Source organism: Tachyglossus aculeatus, chromosome 18 (genome assembly GCF_015852505.1).
Source record: "Tachyglossus aculeatus isolate mTacAcu1 chromosome 18, mTacAcu1.pri, whole genome shotgun sequence".
Lineage (NCBI taxonomy): Eukaryota > Metazoa > Chordata > Mammalia > Monotremata > Tachyglossidae > Tachyglossus > Tachyglossus aculeatus.
The window spans coordinates 653,344-671,098 of NC_052083.1; the positions used below are offsets into that span (position 1 = coordinate 653,344).

At 46.7% G+C, this 17,755-nt stretch overlaps 1 protein-coding gene and 1 non-coding gene across 3 annotated transcripts in view; both read left to right on the forward strand.

Annotated features, from left to right (window-relative positions):
- The first annotated feature begins 9,364 nt into the window (after positions 1-9,364).
- TRNAE-CUC lies at positions 9,365-9,436 on the forward strand. The gene has a single exon. It is a non-coding gene; the product is annotated as a tRNA-Glu (tRNA).
- A 1,144-nt stretch (positions 9,437-10,580) lies between these two features.
- TRAPPC9 (trafficking protein particle complex 9) overlaps positions 10,581-17,755 on the forward strand; it is a 200,014-nt gene continuing 192,839 nt past the window's right edge. The window contains exons 1-3 of one of the 2 annotated variants that reach the window (XM_038759976.1): positions 10,581-10,619; positions 12,771-12,878; positions 14,702-15,302. In XM_038759976.1, coding sequence (XP_038615904.1) covers positions 14,719-15,302 — 584 coding nt within the window. In that variant the 5' untranslated portion in view covers positions 10,581-10,619; positions 12,771-12,878; positions 14,702-14,718. The remainder of the gene's footprint in view (positions 10,620-12,770; positions 12,879-14,701; positions 15,303-17,755) is intronic. The other variant, XM_038759977.1, reaches the window with a different exon arrangement.

The following is a 17,755-nucleotide window of genomic DNA, read 5'->3' on the forward strand; positions in this document are numbered from 1 at the left end:
TATTGAGCGCTTACTATGTGCAGAGCACTGGACTAAGCGCTTGGGAAGGACAAATTGGCAACATCTAGAGACAGTCCCTACCCAACAACGGGCTCACAGTCTAGAAGGGGGAGACGGAGAACAAAACCAAACAGACTAACAAAATAAAATAAATAGAATAGATATGTACAAGTAAAATAAATAGAGTAATAAATATGTACAGACATATATACATATCATCATCATCATCAATCGTATTTATTGAGCGCTTACTGCGTGCAGAGCACTGGACTAAGCGCTTGGGAAGTACAAATTGGCACCATATAGAGACAGTCCCTACCCAACAGTGGGCTCACAGTCTAAAAGGGGGAGACAGAGAACAAAACCAAACATACTAACAAAATAAAATAAATAGGATAGATATGTACAAGTAAAATAACTAAATAAATAAATAAATAGAGTAATAAATATGTACAAACATATATACATATATACAGGTGCAGTGGGGAAGGGAAGGAGGGAAGATGGGGGGGTGGGAGACGGACAACGCAACAAGCATATAAACCAAATAAAGTAAATAGAATAAATATGTACAAGTAAAATCAATCCATCAATCGTATTTATTGAGCACTTACTATGTGCAGAGCGCTGTACTAAGCGCTTGGGAAGTACATATTGGCAACATATAAAGACAGTCCCTACCCAACAGTGGGCTCACAGTCTAAAAGGGGGAGACAAAACCAAACAGACTAACAAAATAAAATAAATAGAAAAGATATGTACAAGTAAAATAAATAAATAAATAAATAAATAAATAGAGTAATAAATATGTACAAACATATATACATCTATACAGGTGCTGTGGGGAAGGGAAGGAGGTAAGATGGGGGGATGGAGAGGGGGACGAGGGGGAGAGGAAGGAAGGGGCTCAGTCTGGGAAGGCCTCCTGGAGGAGGTGAGCTCTCAGTAGGGCCTTGATTCATCCATTCAATCGCGTTTATTGAGCGCTTACTATGTGCGGACCACTGGACTAATCGCTTGGGAAGTCCAAGTTGGCCGCATCTAGAGACGGTCTTTACCCAACAGCGGGCTCACAGGCTAGAAGGGGGAGACGGACAAAGAAACAAACATGTAAACCAAATAAAGTAAATAGAATAAATATGTACAAGTAAAATCAATCCATCAATCAATCAATCGTATTTATTGAGAGCTTACTGTGTGCGGGGTGCTGGACTAAGCGCTTGGGAAGTCCAAGTTGGCAACATAGAGGGACGGTCCCTACCCAACAGCGGGCTCACAATCTAAAAGGGGGAGACGGAGAACAAAACCAAACAGACTCACAAAATAAAATAAATAGAATAGATATGTACAGGTAAAATAAATAGAGTAATAAATATGTACAAACATTATATGTTTATATATACACATGTGTGTATATACATATATACATACATGTACATAAATATATACATATATGTTTATATATACATATATACATACACACATATATGCACATATATATATATATATATATATATACATACACACACACACACACATATATACATATATGTCTCCCCCTAGAAGGGGGAGACAGAAAACAAAACAAACATATAAACCAAATAAAATAAATAGAATAAATATGCACAAGTAAAATAGAGTAATAAATATGTACAAACATATATACATATTCAATCGTATTTATTGAGCTCTTACTGTGTGCAGAGCACTGTACTAAGCGCTTGGGATCCTCCACCTTCCGCCCCACCTTCACTCGACGCCCATAAGTCGGTCAATCGACGGTATTTGTTGAGCGCTTTCCGGGGGCGCTCAAAAGAGGGGGTTCAGGCCCATGAGGAGCTTAACAAAGAGTTAGTCCCCCCATCTTACCTCCTTCCCTTCCTCACAGCACCTGTATATACGTATATATGTGTATATATATGTCCCTTCAAGGCCCTACTGAGAGCTCACCTCCTCCAGTAGGCCTTCCCAGACTGAGCCCCTTTCTTCCTCTCCCCCTCGTCCCCCTCTCCATCCCCCCATCTTACCTCCTTCCCTTCCCCACAGCACCTGTATATATGGATATATGTTTGTACATATTTATTACTCTATTTATTTATTTATTTATTTTACTTGTACATATCTATTCTATTTATTTTATTTTGTTAGTCTGGTTTTGTTCTCTGTCTCCCCCTTTTAGACTGTGAGCCCACTGTTGGGTAGGGACTGTCTCTATATGTTGCCAACTTGGACTTCCCAAGCACTTAGTACAGTGCTCTGCACGAAGTAAGCGCTCAATAAATACGATTGATTGATTGATATGTTTGTACAGATTTATTACTCTATTTATTTTACTTGTACATATCTATTCTATTTATTTTATTTTGTTAGTCTGTTTGGTTTTGTTCTCTGTATCCCCCTTTTAGACTGTGATCCCACTGTTGGTTAGGGACTGTCTCTATATGTTGCCAACTTATACTTCCCAAGCGCTTAGTACAGTGCTGTGCACACAGTAAGCGCTCAATAAATATGATTGATTGATATGTTTGTACATATTTATTACTCTATTTATTTTACTTGTACATATCTATTCTACTTATTTTATTTTGTTAGTCTGTTTGGATTTGTTCTCCGTCTCCCCCCTTTTAGACTGTGAGCCCACTGTTGGGTAGGGACTGTCTCTATATGTTGCCAACTTGGACTTCCCAAGCGCTTAGTACAGTGCTCTGCACAAAGTAAGCGCTCAATAAATACGATTGATTGATTGATATGTTTGTACATATTTATTACTCTATTTTACTTGTACATGTCTATTCTATTTATTTTATTTTGTTAGTCTGGTTTTGTTCTCCGTCTCCCCCCTTTTAGACTGTGAGCCCACTGTTGGGTAGGGACTGTCTCTATAAGTTGCCAACTTGGACTTCCCAAGTGCTTAGTACAGTGCTCTGCACACAGTAAGCGCTCAATAAATACAATTGATTGATTGATTGATGGTTATACAGCACCTGTATATGTTTGTACAGATTTATTACTCTATTTTACTTGTGTATATCTATTCTATTTATTTTATTTTGTTAGTCTGGTTTTGTTCTCCATCTCCCCCTCCCAGACTGTGAGCCCACAGTTGGGTAGGCACTGTCTCTATATGTTGCCAACCTGTACTTCCCAAGTGCTTAGTACAGTGCTCTGCACACAGTAAGCGCTCAATAAATATGATTGATTGATTGATGGTTGGACGAGGCGGGGCTTGGCAGGGCGCAGGGCAGCGGGAAACCCATTCCTTTAGCCATCGTGGTCCATGTCGATGGTCCATTGTGTACGTAATTATATTTATTGTCCTCTTCCTAGCACTTAGTCCCGAGATCTACACACAGGAGCCACGCGATAAATTCCACGCTGTGATGTCTCTGTCACCGGTGTTGCTGTTTCCTGTTCCAACCGAATTTAACAGGCTATTTCTTCCTCACCGTGACTTTGGGTGCCGTCCCCTCTTTTAGACTGTGAGCCCCCTCGTAGGACCACGTACCGTGTTTAAACTATTGGTCTTCCCTCGGTGTTTGACACGAAGTAGACACTGTTGGGTAGGGACTGTCTCTATATGTTGCCAACTTGTACTTCCCAAGCGCTTAGTACAGTGCTCTGCACACAGTAAGTGCTCAATAAATACAATTGATTGAATTGATTGATTGAATTGATTGAGGTTGATTGAAATAATAATTAGATTTTTTTCGCAGTTAACCCCCAAACTGCAGAAACCTAGGCTTGGTCTAACCATAAATCTAATCCCAACTCTGCCACTTAACTTCTCTGTGCCTCAGCTACCTCATCTGAAATAATAATAATGATGGCATTTGGTAAGGGCCTACTATGTGCAAAGCAGTGTTCTAAGCTCTGGGGAGGATATGAGGTGATCAGGTTGTTCCCCGTGGGGCTCACAGTCATAATCCCCACTTTACAGATGAGGGAACTGAGGCCCAGATAAGTGAAGTTTCTTGCCCAAAGACACACAGCTGACAATTGGCGGAGCCTGACTAGAACCCATGACCTCTGACTCCCAAGCCTGGGTTCTTTCCACTGAGCCACACTGCTTCTCTAAGGCCGTGAGCCCCATGTGGGACAACCTGACTATTTGTATCAACCCCAGCGTTTAGAACAGTGTTTGGCACATAGTAAGCACTTAAATATCAGAGAAGCAGCGTGGCTCAGTGGGAAGAGCACGGGCTTTGGAGTCATAGGTCATGGGTTCAAATCCCTGCTCCACCAATTGTCGTCTGTGTGACTTGGGTAAGTCACTTGACTTCTCTGTGCCTCAGTTACCTCATCTGTAAAATGGGGATTAAGACTGTGAGCCCCATGTGGGACAACCTGATCATCTTGTAACCTCCCCAGTGCTTAGAACAGTGCTTTGCACATAGTAAGTGCTTAATAAATGCCATCACTATTATTATTATTATTGTTATCATTATTACTAATAAATAAACCGGGATTCACTAGGTAGGCCTCACTTCTCACAAGAGAAGCAGCATAGTTAAAGACAAGCAGTGTGGCTTAGGGCAAAGAGCACAGGCTTTGGAGTCAGTGGTCATGGGTTCAAATCCCTGCTCCGCCAATTGTCAGCTGTGTGACTTTGGGCAAGTCACTTCACTTCTCTGGGCCTCAGTTACCTCAACTGTAAAATGGGGATTGACTGTGAGCCCCCCGAGGGACAACCTGATCACTATTCTATTTATTTTATTCTGTTCTATTTATTTTATTCTATTCTATTTATTTTATTTTGTTAGTATGTTTGGTTTTGTTCTCCGTCTTCCCCCTTTTAGACTGTGAGCCCACTGTTGGGTCGGGACTGTCTCTATATGTTGCCAACTTGGCCTTCCCAAGCGCTTAGTACAGTGCTCTGCACACAGTAAGCGCTCAATAAATACGACTGATTGATTGATTGCTCGGCTCGCTGCGCCCTCAGGTGGTGAACTCACGTAATACAACTGCTGGCATTTCTTGGTCCTCTGCCAGGTGCCGGCGGACTGGGGGCTCGCAGGACTCTGCTGGCCTTGCTGCGCCCTCTCGTGGCAGACTCACGCATTACAAGCCCGGGCATTTCTTTGTAACCGCGTCGTGACTTCATCACTCACTTCCAATCAATCAATCGTATTTATTGAGCGCATACTGTGTGCACTAAGCGCTTGGGAAGTACAAGTTGGCAACATATCATCATCATCAATCGTATTTATTGAGCGCTTACTGTCTGTATGCAGAGCACTGTACTAAGCGCTTGGGAAGTACAAGTTGGCAACATATAGAGACAGTCCCTACCCAACAGTGGGCTCACAGTCTAAAAGGGGGAGACGGAGAACAAAACCAAACATACTAGCAAAATAAAATAAATAGAATAGATATGTACAAGTAAAATAAATAAATGGAGTAATAAATATGTACAAACATATATACACATATACAGGTGATGTGGGGAAGGGAAGGGAAGATGGGGGACGGAGAGGGGGACGAGGGGGAGAGGAAGGAAGGGGCTTAGTCTGGGAAGGCCTCCTGGAGGCCTTCCACTTCCACTTTCCAATCAATCAATCGTATTTATTGAGCGCTTACTGTGTGCAGAGCACTGTACTAAGCGCTTGGTAAGTACAAGTTGGCAACATATAGAGACAGTCCCTACCCAACAGTGGGCTCACAGTCTAAAAGCGGGAGACAGAGAACAAACCCAAACATACTAACAAAATAAAATAAATAGAATAGATATGTACAAGTAAAATAAATAAATAAATAGAGTAATAAATATGTACAAACATATGTATACATATATACAGGTGCTGTGGTGAAGGGAAGGAGGTAAGATGTGGGGATGGAGAGGGGGACAAGGGGGAGAGGAAGGAAGGGGCTTAGTCTGGGAAGGCCTCCTGGAGGCCTTCCACTTCCACTTTCCAAAGCGCTTGCCTCTTCCTCTTTTCCATAATAACGACTGTGGTACTTGTTCATTCAGTCATTCAAGCGAATTTACCGAGAGCTTACTATGTGCAAAGCACCGTGCTAAGCGCTTGGGAGAGTACAATGGAATAATAATAATTATGGTATTTGTTAAGCATTTGCAGGCACTGTACTAAATGCTGGGGTGCTTACAAGCAAATCGGGTTGGACACTGTCCCTGTCCCACGTGGGGCTCACAGTCTCGCTCGGCCTGGAGGGTGTAGTCCAGGCCGGGGAAAGAGCCCAGGCTTGGGAGTCAGGGGTCGTGGGTTCTAATCCTGGCTCAGCCAATTGTCAGCTGTGTGACTTTGGGTAAGTCGCTTCACTTCTCTGAGCCTCGGTTACCTCATCTGTAAAATGGGGATAATGATAATAACAATGGTATTTGTTAAGCGCTTACCATGTGCCAAGCACTGTTTTAATCGCTGGGGTAGATAATAATAATAATGGCATTTATTAAGTGCTTACTATGTGCAAAGCACTGTTCTAAGCGCTGGAGAGGTTACAAGGTGATCAGGTTGTCCCACGGGGGGCTCACAGTCTTTATCCCCATTTTACAGATGAGGTAACTGAGGCCCAGAGAAGTGAAGTGACTTGCCCAAAGTCACACAGCTGACAATTGGCGGAGCTGGGGTTTGACTCCAAAGCCCGTGCTCTATCCACTGAGCCACGCTGCTTCTCCAAGCCATCAGGTTGTCCCACTTGGGGCTCACAGTCTTCCTCCCCGTTTTACAGCTGAGGGAACTCAGGCACAAAGAAGTTAAGTGACTTGCCCAAAGTCACGCAGCTGACAAGCGGCGGAGTCGGGATTAGAACCCACGACCTCTGACTCCCAAGTCCGGGCTCTTTCCGCTGAGCCACGCTGCTTCTTGGAAGACTGTGTGCCCCACGTGGGATAACCTGATCACCCTGTATCCTCCCCAGCGCTTAGATCAGTGCTTTGTACATAGTAAGCACTCAACAAGTTTTTTTTTTTAAATAAACAAACAAACCCCTCCCAGGTATTTTATTTAATAGATGAGGAAACTGAGGCCGAGAGAAGTTAAATAACTGGCCGAGGATTAGATCCCGGGTATTCCGATTCCCAGGCCCATGCTCTTTCCAAATGGCCACATGTAGTGACGTAGGAGGAATCAGTTTGTAATCTCCAGGGGCAACAACTGTTTAACTTTCAGTTTGAACAGAGTACCAGCATGTGAGAAGCAGCTTCGCCTAGTGGGTAGAGGCCGGGGCTCGGAGTCTGAAGCTCGCTCTCTTCCTCCCTTCAAGGCCCTACTGAGAGCTCACCTCCTCCAGGAGGCCTTCCCACACTGAGCCCCCTCCTTCCTCTCCCCCTCCTCCCCGTCTCCATCCCTCCCTGCCTTACCTCCTTCCCTTCCCCACAGCACCTGTATATACGTCTATATGTTTGTACATATTTCTTACTCTATTTATTTTACTTGTACATATCTATTCTATTTATTTTATTTTGTTAATATGTTTGGTTTTGTTCTCTGTCTCCCCCTTCTAGACTGTGAGCCCACTGTTGGGTAGGGACCGTCTCTATATGTTGCCAACTTGGACTTCCCAAGCGCTTAGTAGAGTGCTCTGCACACAGTAAGCGCTCAATAAATAGGATTGATCGATTGATTGGTGTACAAGGATATTTACATAATTGTTCTGAGGCGGGGGTGACTAAGTGACCGCTAAGTCACTAAGGTGACTTCCCTTCCCCACAGCACCTGTATATATGTATATATGTTTGTACGGATTTAGTACTCTATTTATTGATTTATTTTACTTGTACATATTTATTCTATTGATTTTATTCTGTTAATATGTTTTGTTCTGTTGTCTGTCTCCCCCTTCTAGACTGTGAGCCCGTTGATGGGTAGGGACCGCCTCTAGCTGTTGCCGACTTGTACTTCCCAAGCGCTTAGTACAGTGCTCTGCACACAGTAGGCGCTCAATAAATACGATTGAATGAATGAATTAAAAGTGCTATCTTTATTATTATTATTATTGTTAAGCGCAGGCGCGCATGGCGGGAGGAGGAGCCAGGCCGCTCGCCCAGGCGACGCGCACTCGGCCTGTGGGTGGTTGGTTGCCACGGCAACGGGGCCCTTTCGCTCCCCACTTGGGGGGGTGCCGCGGCGTCATTTCCGGCCCTCCCCTGCTGTCGGGGCGCCGGAAGGCCAACTTCCGTTTGGGGGTGGGGGGTGGAAATCAATCAATCATCAATCAGTCGTATTTATTGGGCGCTTACTGTGTGCGGAGCACTGTACTAAGCGCTTGGGAAGTCCGAGTTGACAACATATGGAGGCAGTCCCTACCCAACAGTGGGCTCACAGTCTAAAAGGGGGAGACAGAGAACAAAACCAAACATACTAACAAAATAAAATAAATAAAATAGATATGTACAAGTAAAATAAATAAATAAATAAATAGAGTAATAAATATGTACAAACATATACACAGGTGCTGTGGGGAAGAGAAGGAGGTAAGATGGGGGGATGGAGAGGGGGACGAGGGGGAGAGATAACTGTGCTTCGTAGTCTCTCTCCCTGTGCCAATCTCTTGCTGCAGACATTTGCCTCCTACCTGCAACTCCCTCCCAGTTCACATCCAGCAGACCACCATTTTCCTGATCATCAGATTCCTTCTAAAATCACATCTGTAGGAGGCCTTCCTTGATTGATGGTTCATCTTACCACTTTTTATCTCTCAATAGTCACTTCAGCACATCCATACTCACAAGCCCCCAAAGTAAATACTATTTGATAGCTGTCTGCTCCCTCTTCTAGACTGCTAGCTCGTTGCGGACAGGGAATGTGTCTACCAACTCTGTTATTTTGTACTGTCCCAAGTGCTTTATACGGTGTTCAGCACACAGTACTCAATACATAAGACTAATTGATTATGAGATTGACTGGAGAAGCAGCTTGATCTAGGGGAAAGAGCACAGACCTAGGAGTCAGAGAACCTGGGTTCTAATTCTGACTCTTGCCACTTGCTTGGTGTGGCCTTGGGCAAGTCAAATCACTTCTCTGTGCCTCTGTAAAATGATGTTTAAGACTGTGAGTCCCATGTGAGACATGGACTGTCCAATCTGTTGATCTCATTAATTCATTCATTCAATTGTATTTATTGAGCGCTTACTGTGTGCAGAGCACTGTACTAAGCACTTGGGAAGTACAAGTTGGCAACATAATGTAACATAAGGTGGAGTGGGCATCTCCTATCTCCCCCAGCACTCACTACAGTGCCTGGCAAATAGTAAGCACTGAACAAACACCATAAAAAATAAGTACAGAGCGACTTTAAGCAGGGCCACTGGGAACCCTCGCTCACCCATCAGGTGGCCCCGATCAGTCTACCGATCAGTCAGTCTAGGGAAGCAGCGTGGCTCAGTGGAAAGAGTGTCCACTCAGTGTCCCTGGTGGTCTAGTGGTTAGGATTCGGCGCTCTCACCGCCGTGGCCCGGGTTCGATTACCGGTCAGGGAATGAGTTTTTAGAGAAGCAGCGTGGCTCAGTAGAAAGAGCCTGGGCTTTGGAGTCAGAGGTCATGGGTTCGAATCCCGACTCTGCCACATGTCTGCTGTGTGATGTTGGGCAAGTCACTTCACTTCTCTGAGCCTCAGTTCCCTCATCTGTAAAATGGGGATGAAGACTGTGAGCCCCACGTGGGACAACCTGATCACCTTGTATCCCCCCAGTGCTTAGAACAGCGCTTGGCACATAGTAAGCGCTTAACAAATGCCATCATTCTACAGCCCACCCCGCACCCTCTGCTCCTCTGCCGCTAATCCCCTCACCGTGCCTCGTTCTCGCCTGTCCCGCCGTCGACCCCCGGCCCACGTCAGCCTCCTGGCCTGGAATGCCCTGCTCCCTCTGCCCATCCGCCAAGCTAGCTCTCTTCCTCCCTTCAAGGCCCTACTGAGAGCTCACCTCCTCCAGGAGGCCTTCCCAGACTGAGCCCCCTCCTTCCTCTCCCCCTCGTCCCCCTCTCCATCCCCCCCCCCCCGCCTTACCTCCTTCCCTTCCCCACAGCACCTGTATATATGTATATATGTCTGTACATATTTATTACTCTATTTATTATTTTACTTGTACATATCTATTCTATTTATTTTATTTTGTTAATATCAATCAATCAATCGTATTTATTGAGCGCTTACTGTGTGCAGAGCACTGTACTAAGCGCTTGACATGTTTGTTAATACGTTTGGTTTTGTTCTCCGTCTCCCCCTTCTAGACTGTGAGCCCACTGTTGGGTAGGGACCGTCTCTAGATGTTGCCAAGTTGGACTTCCCAAGCGCTTAGTACAGTGCTCTGCACACAGTAAGCGCTCGATAAATACGATTGATTGATTCCGGTTGCCCCGCGCAACGTCCGGCCTCCCCTCCGGCTCCGAGCGCGCTCCACCGCTTCCTTCTCTCCCTCCGGTTCGGAATCCGTTCCACCGCTTCCTTCTCTCCCGGCGGCTCCCCCCTCCCGTCCAGCCGGACGTACCGGCCCCTCCCAGCTGCGGGCGGCCCAGAAGACCCGGAGCTCCGGATCCTCCGGAATGGAGCCCGGGCGGCGTTGCTCCTTCCGCGCATGCTCACAGACGTCTTCTTATTGCTCGCTGGGAGGAAGCGTTGTGTGAGCTGAGGCCGGGCCCGGCCCGGGGGTCGCCCGCTGCCGGGTAAGTGTCTGCGGGCCCGAACCCCAGAGAGGGAGCGAGGAGGCAGACGACGGGACGGGATAATAATAATAATGATAATGATAATAATAATAACAATAATAATAATGATGGCATTTATTAAGCGCTTACTATGTGCAAAGCACTGTTCTAAGCGCTGGGGAGGTTACAAGGTGATCAGGTTGTCCCACGTGGGGGCTCACAGTCTTCATCCCCATTTTACAGATGAGGGAACTGAGGCCCAGAGAAGTTAAGAGACTTGCCCAAGTCACACAGCTGCGGGGGCGCGGACTGGCACTGGCACCTGCTGCCCCGCCCTTCCCCTACCTGCGGACGCCTTCCACTGACCCGAACCACTTGCCCTTCCAGCTTTCCCTGGCCCCCTTCACCGCCGTCTGCTTTTCAATCAATCAATCAGTCGTATTTATTGAGCGCTTACTGTGTGCAGAGCACTGGACTAAGCGCTTGGGAAGTACAAGTTGGCAACATCAGCATCATCATCAATCGTATGTGTTGAGCGCTTACTGTGTGCAGAGCACTGGACTAAGCGCTTGGGAAGTACAAGTTGGCAACATCATCATCATCATCAATCGTATTTATTGAGCGCTTACTGTGTGCAGAGCACTGGACTAAGCGCTTGGGAAGTACAAGTTGGCAACATATAGAGACAGTCCCGCTTTCCCTGGCCCCCACGCCCCCTATGCAGTCAATCAATCAATCATATTGAGCGCTTACTGTGTGCAGAGCACTGGACTAAGCGCTTGGGAAGTACAAGTTGGCAACATCATCATCATCAATCGTATTTATTGAGCGCTTACTGTGTGCAGAGCACTGGACTAAGGGCTTGGGAAGTACAAGTTGGCAACATATAAAGACAGTCCCGCTTTCCCTGGCCCCCGCGCCCCCTATGCAGTCAATCAATCAATCAATCATATTTATTGAGCGCTTACTGTGTGCAGAGCACTGGACTAAGCGCTTGGGAAGTACAAGTTGGCAACATATAGAGACAGTCCCGCTTTCCCTTCCCCCCGTGCCCCCTATGCAGTCAATCAATCAATCAATCAATCAACCGTATTTATTGAGTGCTTACTGTGTGCAGGGCACTGGACTAAGCGCTTGGGAAGTACAAGTTGGCAACATATAGAGACAGTCCCTAATAATAATGATGGCATTTGTTAAGCGCTTACTATGTGCAAAGCACTGTTCTAGGCGCTGGGGGGGATATAACATGATCAGGTTGTCGCACGTGGGGCTCTCAGTCAATCCCCATTTTACAGATGAGGTATTGAGGCTCAGAGAAGTTGAGTGACTTGCCCAAAGTCACACAACTGACAACTGGCGGAGTCGCGATTCGAACCCATGACCTCTGACTCCAAAGCCCGGGCTCTTTCCACTGAGCCACGCTGCTTCTCCCTACCCAACAGTGGGCTCACAGTCTAGAAGGGCAGTGACTGCTGTATTCGCTGGAGCCCCTATCTCTCCAAATCAGATGCCATAAAGCATGTGTGCGTTTATACGAAGTAGAGGGAGACAGGGAAAACTTCAAAACATCAGATACTGCCACCAGCACCCAGTCATCTTCCCCCCCACCCCCCCGCCCAACTTTTCCTGAAATGAGAACATGGATTTAATCCTCATTTTACTGATGAGAAAACTGAGGCATAGAGAGGTGGTGATGTGCCCAAGGTCACACAGTGGGCAAGTGGCAGAGCCAGGATTAGAATCCAGGTTCTCTGACTCCCGGGTCTATGCTCTTTCCTTCCTTCGTTCATTCGATCGTATTTATTGAGCGCTTACTGTGTGCAGAGCACTGTATTAAGCGCTTGGGAAGTACAAGTTGGCAACATATAGAGACGGTCCCTACCCAACAGCGGGCTCACAGCCTACAACAGGGAGACAGACAACAAAACAAAACATATTAACAAAATAAAATAAATAGAATAAATACGTACAAGAAAAATAAATAGAGTAATAAATACGAAATATATATACATATATACAGGTGCTGTGGGGAGGGGAAGGAGGTAAGGTGGGGAGATGGGGGCTGTTCTGCTTCTTAAGAAGTGACATGTTCCCTAATGTCCCTAGAATTGTGGAACTGGAGAAGACCTAGAAGAGTCAACTGAGATATTCATTCATTCTCCCATTTTCCAGGTGGTGCCTCACCTGAACTCCCTGGAAGGCTGCAGGGGTGATCACCTATATTTATCAACCACCTACTCTGTGCAGAGCCCTCAAATAGCTACGGAGCATGTGATAAAGGTAGCAGATACAGCGCTTGTCTTTTCAGTGCTTGCAGTCTCATTGAGGGGGAAGAAGGCAGACAGTTTACTTACATTAGTAACAAAAAATGTAAGCCTAGAGACAATTGTTAACGAATGAAAGCTAATAATGAAAGAAGTGCTTTACATAAGGCAGTGTTTCTATTTATTCTGCTCCTCTAACCCCAGTACCCTACTAATTTTTTTCTGTGTTTGTCCTTGTGTTTTATGTCGTTATAGTGTCTTGTTTCGTCACTTCTTATGAGTTTGTTGATAGTCCCGTGTCCCCGTTTACTACAGTCCCTGGAGGGTCAGGGACGGTGCCCAATTCCCACCTCTGGATCCTTTCCCAGCCCTTACAGAGGTGCTCCTCCCGCAGTCACTGCTCATTAATAATAATAGTAATTGTTATTACTATTAATATTGTAGTATTTATTAAGTGCTTACTATGTGCCAAACACTGAACTGAGTGCTGGGGTAGATAGAAGATAATCAGATCCTTCATGGGGCTAAGTAGGAGGGAGAACAGGTTTTGGATCCCTGTTTTGCAGATGAGGGAACTGAGGCCCAGAGACATTAAATGACTTACCCTAGGTCACACAGTGGGTGAATGGCAGAGCTAGGTTTAGAACTCAGGTCCTGTGACTATCAGGCCCATGCCATTTCCACTAGGCCATACTGTTTAACAAATGCTATTATTATTGCTGACTATCAGGCCCATGCCATTTCCACTAGGCCATACTGTTTAACAAATGCTATTATTATTGCTGCTGTGAAGGGGCGGCACTAGTGAACAAAGTGTGCCACTCTTAGGAATGTCTGCCCTTTCTGAGCAGTGTGCTACCCTGCCCTGAGCCGCTTTCAGAAGTCTTGCGGCTGGCCTCTGGAGGCCCGGCCACATCTTCACCAGCCCAGACCCATTGGCTAGCCTTTCCCACTCTGCAGTGTCAAGAGGCGGGCTCTGTGGTGGCTGAAAATCACCAACACGGGTTACGATTTCAGTTTTAATAAACAATGCTTTGCCTCTCACCACCTGACTGCTCGAGGCAGGTCCTAGGGCAGAGCCGGATTGAGGGGCTGACTAGTCCGTGATGTTGTTTCATGGGGAAACCGACCTGGAGCTGTTAAGTGGAAAATTAGCTGCCCCACCCCGAGATTGGCTGACCCCATCTTTTCTCTGTGTCTTTGGGCCACTCCTCCGTCTGGGAAGCCGGCGGTTCGGATAACCCCCTGGGCTGACTGTGGCCCACTGGGCCTCCCCTGACCCTCCCATTCTATTCCTCTCTGGCTTCTAATTCCAGCCCTGCCACTTGCCTGCCACTGTAACCTTGGGCAAGTCACTTAATGTCTCTGTTTCCTCATCTGCAAAATGGAAATTCAGCACCTGTTCTGCCTTAGACTTTGAGCCCAATGAGGGATAGGGACTGTGTCTGACCTGATTATTGCGAATCTACCCCAGTGCTTAGTACAGTTCTTGGCCCATGGTAAGTGGTTTTCTAACCCCGCTGAATAATCCTTCCAGTCAAGTTTCCCCCCCATTTGCTCTGTGTGCACAGGGCAGGGCATGACTGACTGTTGGAGAGAGAGCAGCCTTAATTTACCTCTTTCTCTGAAATCAGCACCCAAGGTAAGGATGGTGGAGTCTCTCATCATAGCCAACAGACAAATCACCGTCCGGACACAGAGACTTGGGGAACGAGAGCCCGGTGGGCTGGTCTGGGCCGCTCTCACGCTCTTGTCCCCACCAGCCATGTTCCGTCCTGGGCAGGCCATGTCCACGAGATCCAGTTTGAATCCTGATTCTGTGTCTTTGTCTCCTACCAGCCTCTGATCGCTTCAGGATGAGTGTCCCAGACTACATGCAGTGTGCCGAGGACCACCAGACCCTCCTCGTCGTGGTACAGCCCGTCGGCATCGTCTCCGAGGAGAACTTCTTTAGGATCTACAAGAGGATTTCCACCGTGAGCCACATCAACGTGCGTGACTCCCAGCGGGTGCTGTACATCCGCTACCGCCATCACTACCCGCCGGAGAACAACGAATGGGGAGACTTTCAGACCCACCGCAAAGTCGTGGGCCTCATCACCATCACTGACTGCTGCTCCGCCAAGGACTGGCCCCAGACCTTCGAGAAGTTCCACGCACAGAAGGAGATGTATGGCCCTACGCTATACGATTCGCGCCTGTTTGTTTTTGGGCTGCAGGGCGAGATTGCCGAGCAGCCTCGCACGGATGTGGCCTTTTACCCCAACTACGAGGAGTGCGACACGGTGGAGAAGAGAATCGAAGACTTCATCGACTCCCTCTTCATCGTGTTGGAATCTAAACGGCTTGATCGGGCCACTGATAAGTCGGGAGATAAGATTCCACTTCTCTGTGTACCGTTTGAGAAGAAGGATTTTGTCGGGCTGGACACGGACAGTAGGTAAGTAGCTGGTGTGTTCGGGCACAAGCCCGAGTTCTTCACCAAGGCTCGGTTCTACGCCTCTTCCTGCGAAAGAGATGGTTTCCTGCTCACCCAGCCGTGGCTGACTGGAAGGCCTCCCTGGGTGGGATATTTCATGGTCAGGACAGCCATGAGGCTGTGGAGGTGAATTTCTGGGACAGGGGGTCAGAGCAGCTAACTACTTCTTTCTTGACTTCTGGTTTTCACCCTAACGTTTAGAATTCTGCTTCGAATTTGGTGTGAATAGTTTAGGTGGATTAGGCGAGCCCATTTTGGGCCTGGGACTCCATGGTTGTCTTTATTTTTGGTTTTCGTTTAGGGGAGGTTGTGTTGTGTCCTGGAAGAGCTCCGGTCTGAAAGCCGGAGGACCCGGGTTAGGGTCTGTGCCTCACTGCCAGCCTGCTGTGACCCCGGGCGAGTCACATAACCTCTCTATGCCTCAGTTCCTCTTCTCTAAAATGAGGATGATGATATTTGGCCTCCCTATCTACATCCTAGGGTTTGTTGTGAGGACAAAAATGAGATATGTCGTGTGAGACTGCTTTAGAAATAAAGTCGCTAGGCAACAACTCAGGTGTTATTATTATTATAATCATTATTTTTATTTTTTCATTCCTTCCACTGTCCCATGCCCACCCCTTTGCCCAAAACAAGCTGGGTGGCAGCAGGGCCGAAGGAGTTGAGGAGAGACCTCTAAACTGTAATTGCCGCAGTTGCTGGCCTTCTTCAAACGACGCTGGGAACTGAGCCGATTGCCTGCCAAGTCCCCAAAGTCAGCAATCCCGCAGCTTCTGTCTCGGAAAGTTTTGTCCCTTTTGGAAGCGTAGCTTTTGTCTCCCCACCTATACAGTAGGCTTTCCCTGAGGAAGAGATTCAGGTCTCTGGGCTTTCTCTGTTTGCCAGAGCAGCTGCCACTGTATCGATTCCATTCACAAACCTGAAAAAGTCCCCAGAAAATGCCTGGCTGAAGATGGTGGAGGTAATCATATGTGGTTAGCCAGGCTCCTCTCCAACTCCAGAGTTTACCCTCAATGACTTTTGGGTGATGGAGAACTGGAACGGGCTCTCTTCTCAGCGAGCAGGTCGTTAGGTAGACAAGTCTGGTCTGGTTCCCTGCCTCCTGCAAGTCTCATACTTGCTGCTCTGAACAGTAGCGAACAAGCAAATGGTCACATGAAGGACTTGTGGTTTTTTTTAGCCTGAGCCCTAAATCCCCAATTATTAGGAGAGTTGCGGTTAATGGAAACTTACTAGGTTGCCAGTAATTCCTACCTCAACCATCCTAGACTGACTGATGAGACCTCAAGAACCTTCTTAAAAAACGGGGTTTTCAAGTCGTATCTGTAGCAAATCCGTTTGCTGTTTAAATGTGAACTGCAGATCAATTCTGTTTACTACAGGGGCACTTTATCTGAAAACGCACTTCCTTTTTGAATGCCGTCAAAAGATCCTGTTTGTCTAGTAGATTCTCTGTTGTACCATGAAGTGTTGTAGCTGTTACAAATATTCTTTTTCCTCGTGCTTCTAATTTTTCCTTGTCCTCTTTCTTTTCCTTTCTTTCTTTCTTTCTTTCTTTCCTTTTTTTCTGTCATACCGCCCTGTGAGTATGTTGTTGGGTCTGAAAAGGTAGGCTGTGGACGTGTTTCGTTTCACAAACATCGTTAGCACTCTATAAATGCTGCCTTCCCACGCCTTCCATTGCTTCTTTAAAAACCTCAAGCAAAATGTACTGCTGCCTGGACCCATATGTTATGGAAGCTTCTCTTGTATGATTTTTGAAGCACTTAGACAATTGCTGATGCTTAATAGAGCTCAAAATCCTCTGGGGACCCACTTTAGTGATCAACATGGTGCTCAATTGACAACGTTTGAAATACTGATTTTTGCCAGGGGATTATGGTGGTCAATAACTATGCCTTCAATGGATCATTCAGACTAACAGACACTAAGCTCCAGGGCCCCTCCTTCATCCTGGTTTACGGGAAGCATGTCAACCCGGGCTGATCCTGTGTGATGTGCATGATGATGCTTTAGCATTATGATTGGATGCTAGTGAATTGGGCAACAGTGGAGAGTTTGGCGGTGTGTCGTAAGTGTAGGTCAGGCGACATAGCCCTGGCTCTTGGATTCTGCTTCCAGCTCTTGGCCTTTGGGCATGACATTTGGTTTATTTGTGCCTCAGTTTCCCCTGCTGCAAGATGGGACTTGAGTTACTTCCCTGTTCGGTTATGACTTTGAGGTGAGTATTCAGAAAGCATTTTGAGGTCCTTGGAAGCTACTGGAGAGAGCATCTGTGAAGTCTTTGTGGTCCCTGTGTGGACACCAACCGTTGGGAAGTTCTTCTATGTTCTGAACGTGCCCAGTGGGACTGAATTCCCGTAAACATTTAAATGGACCATGGACCGGAGGCAAGAACTCCACCAGCCCAGAAC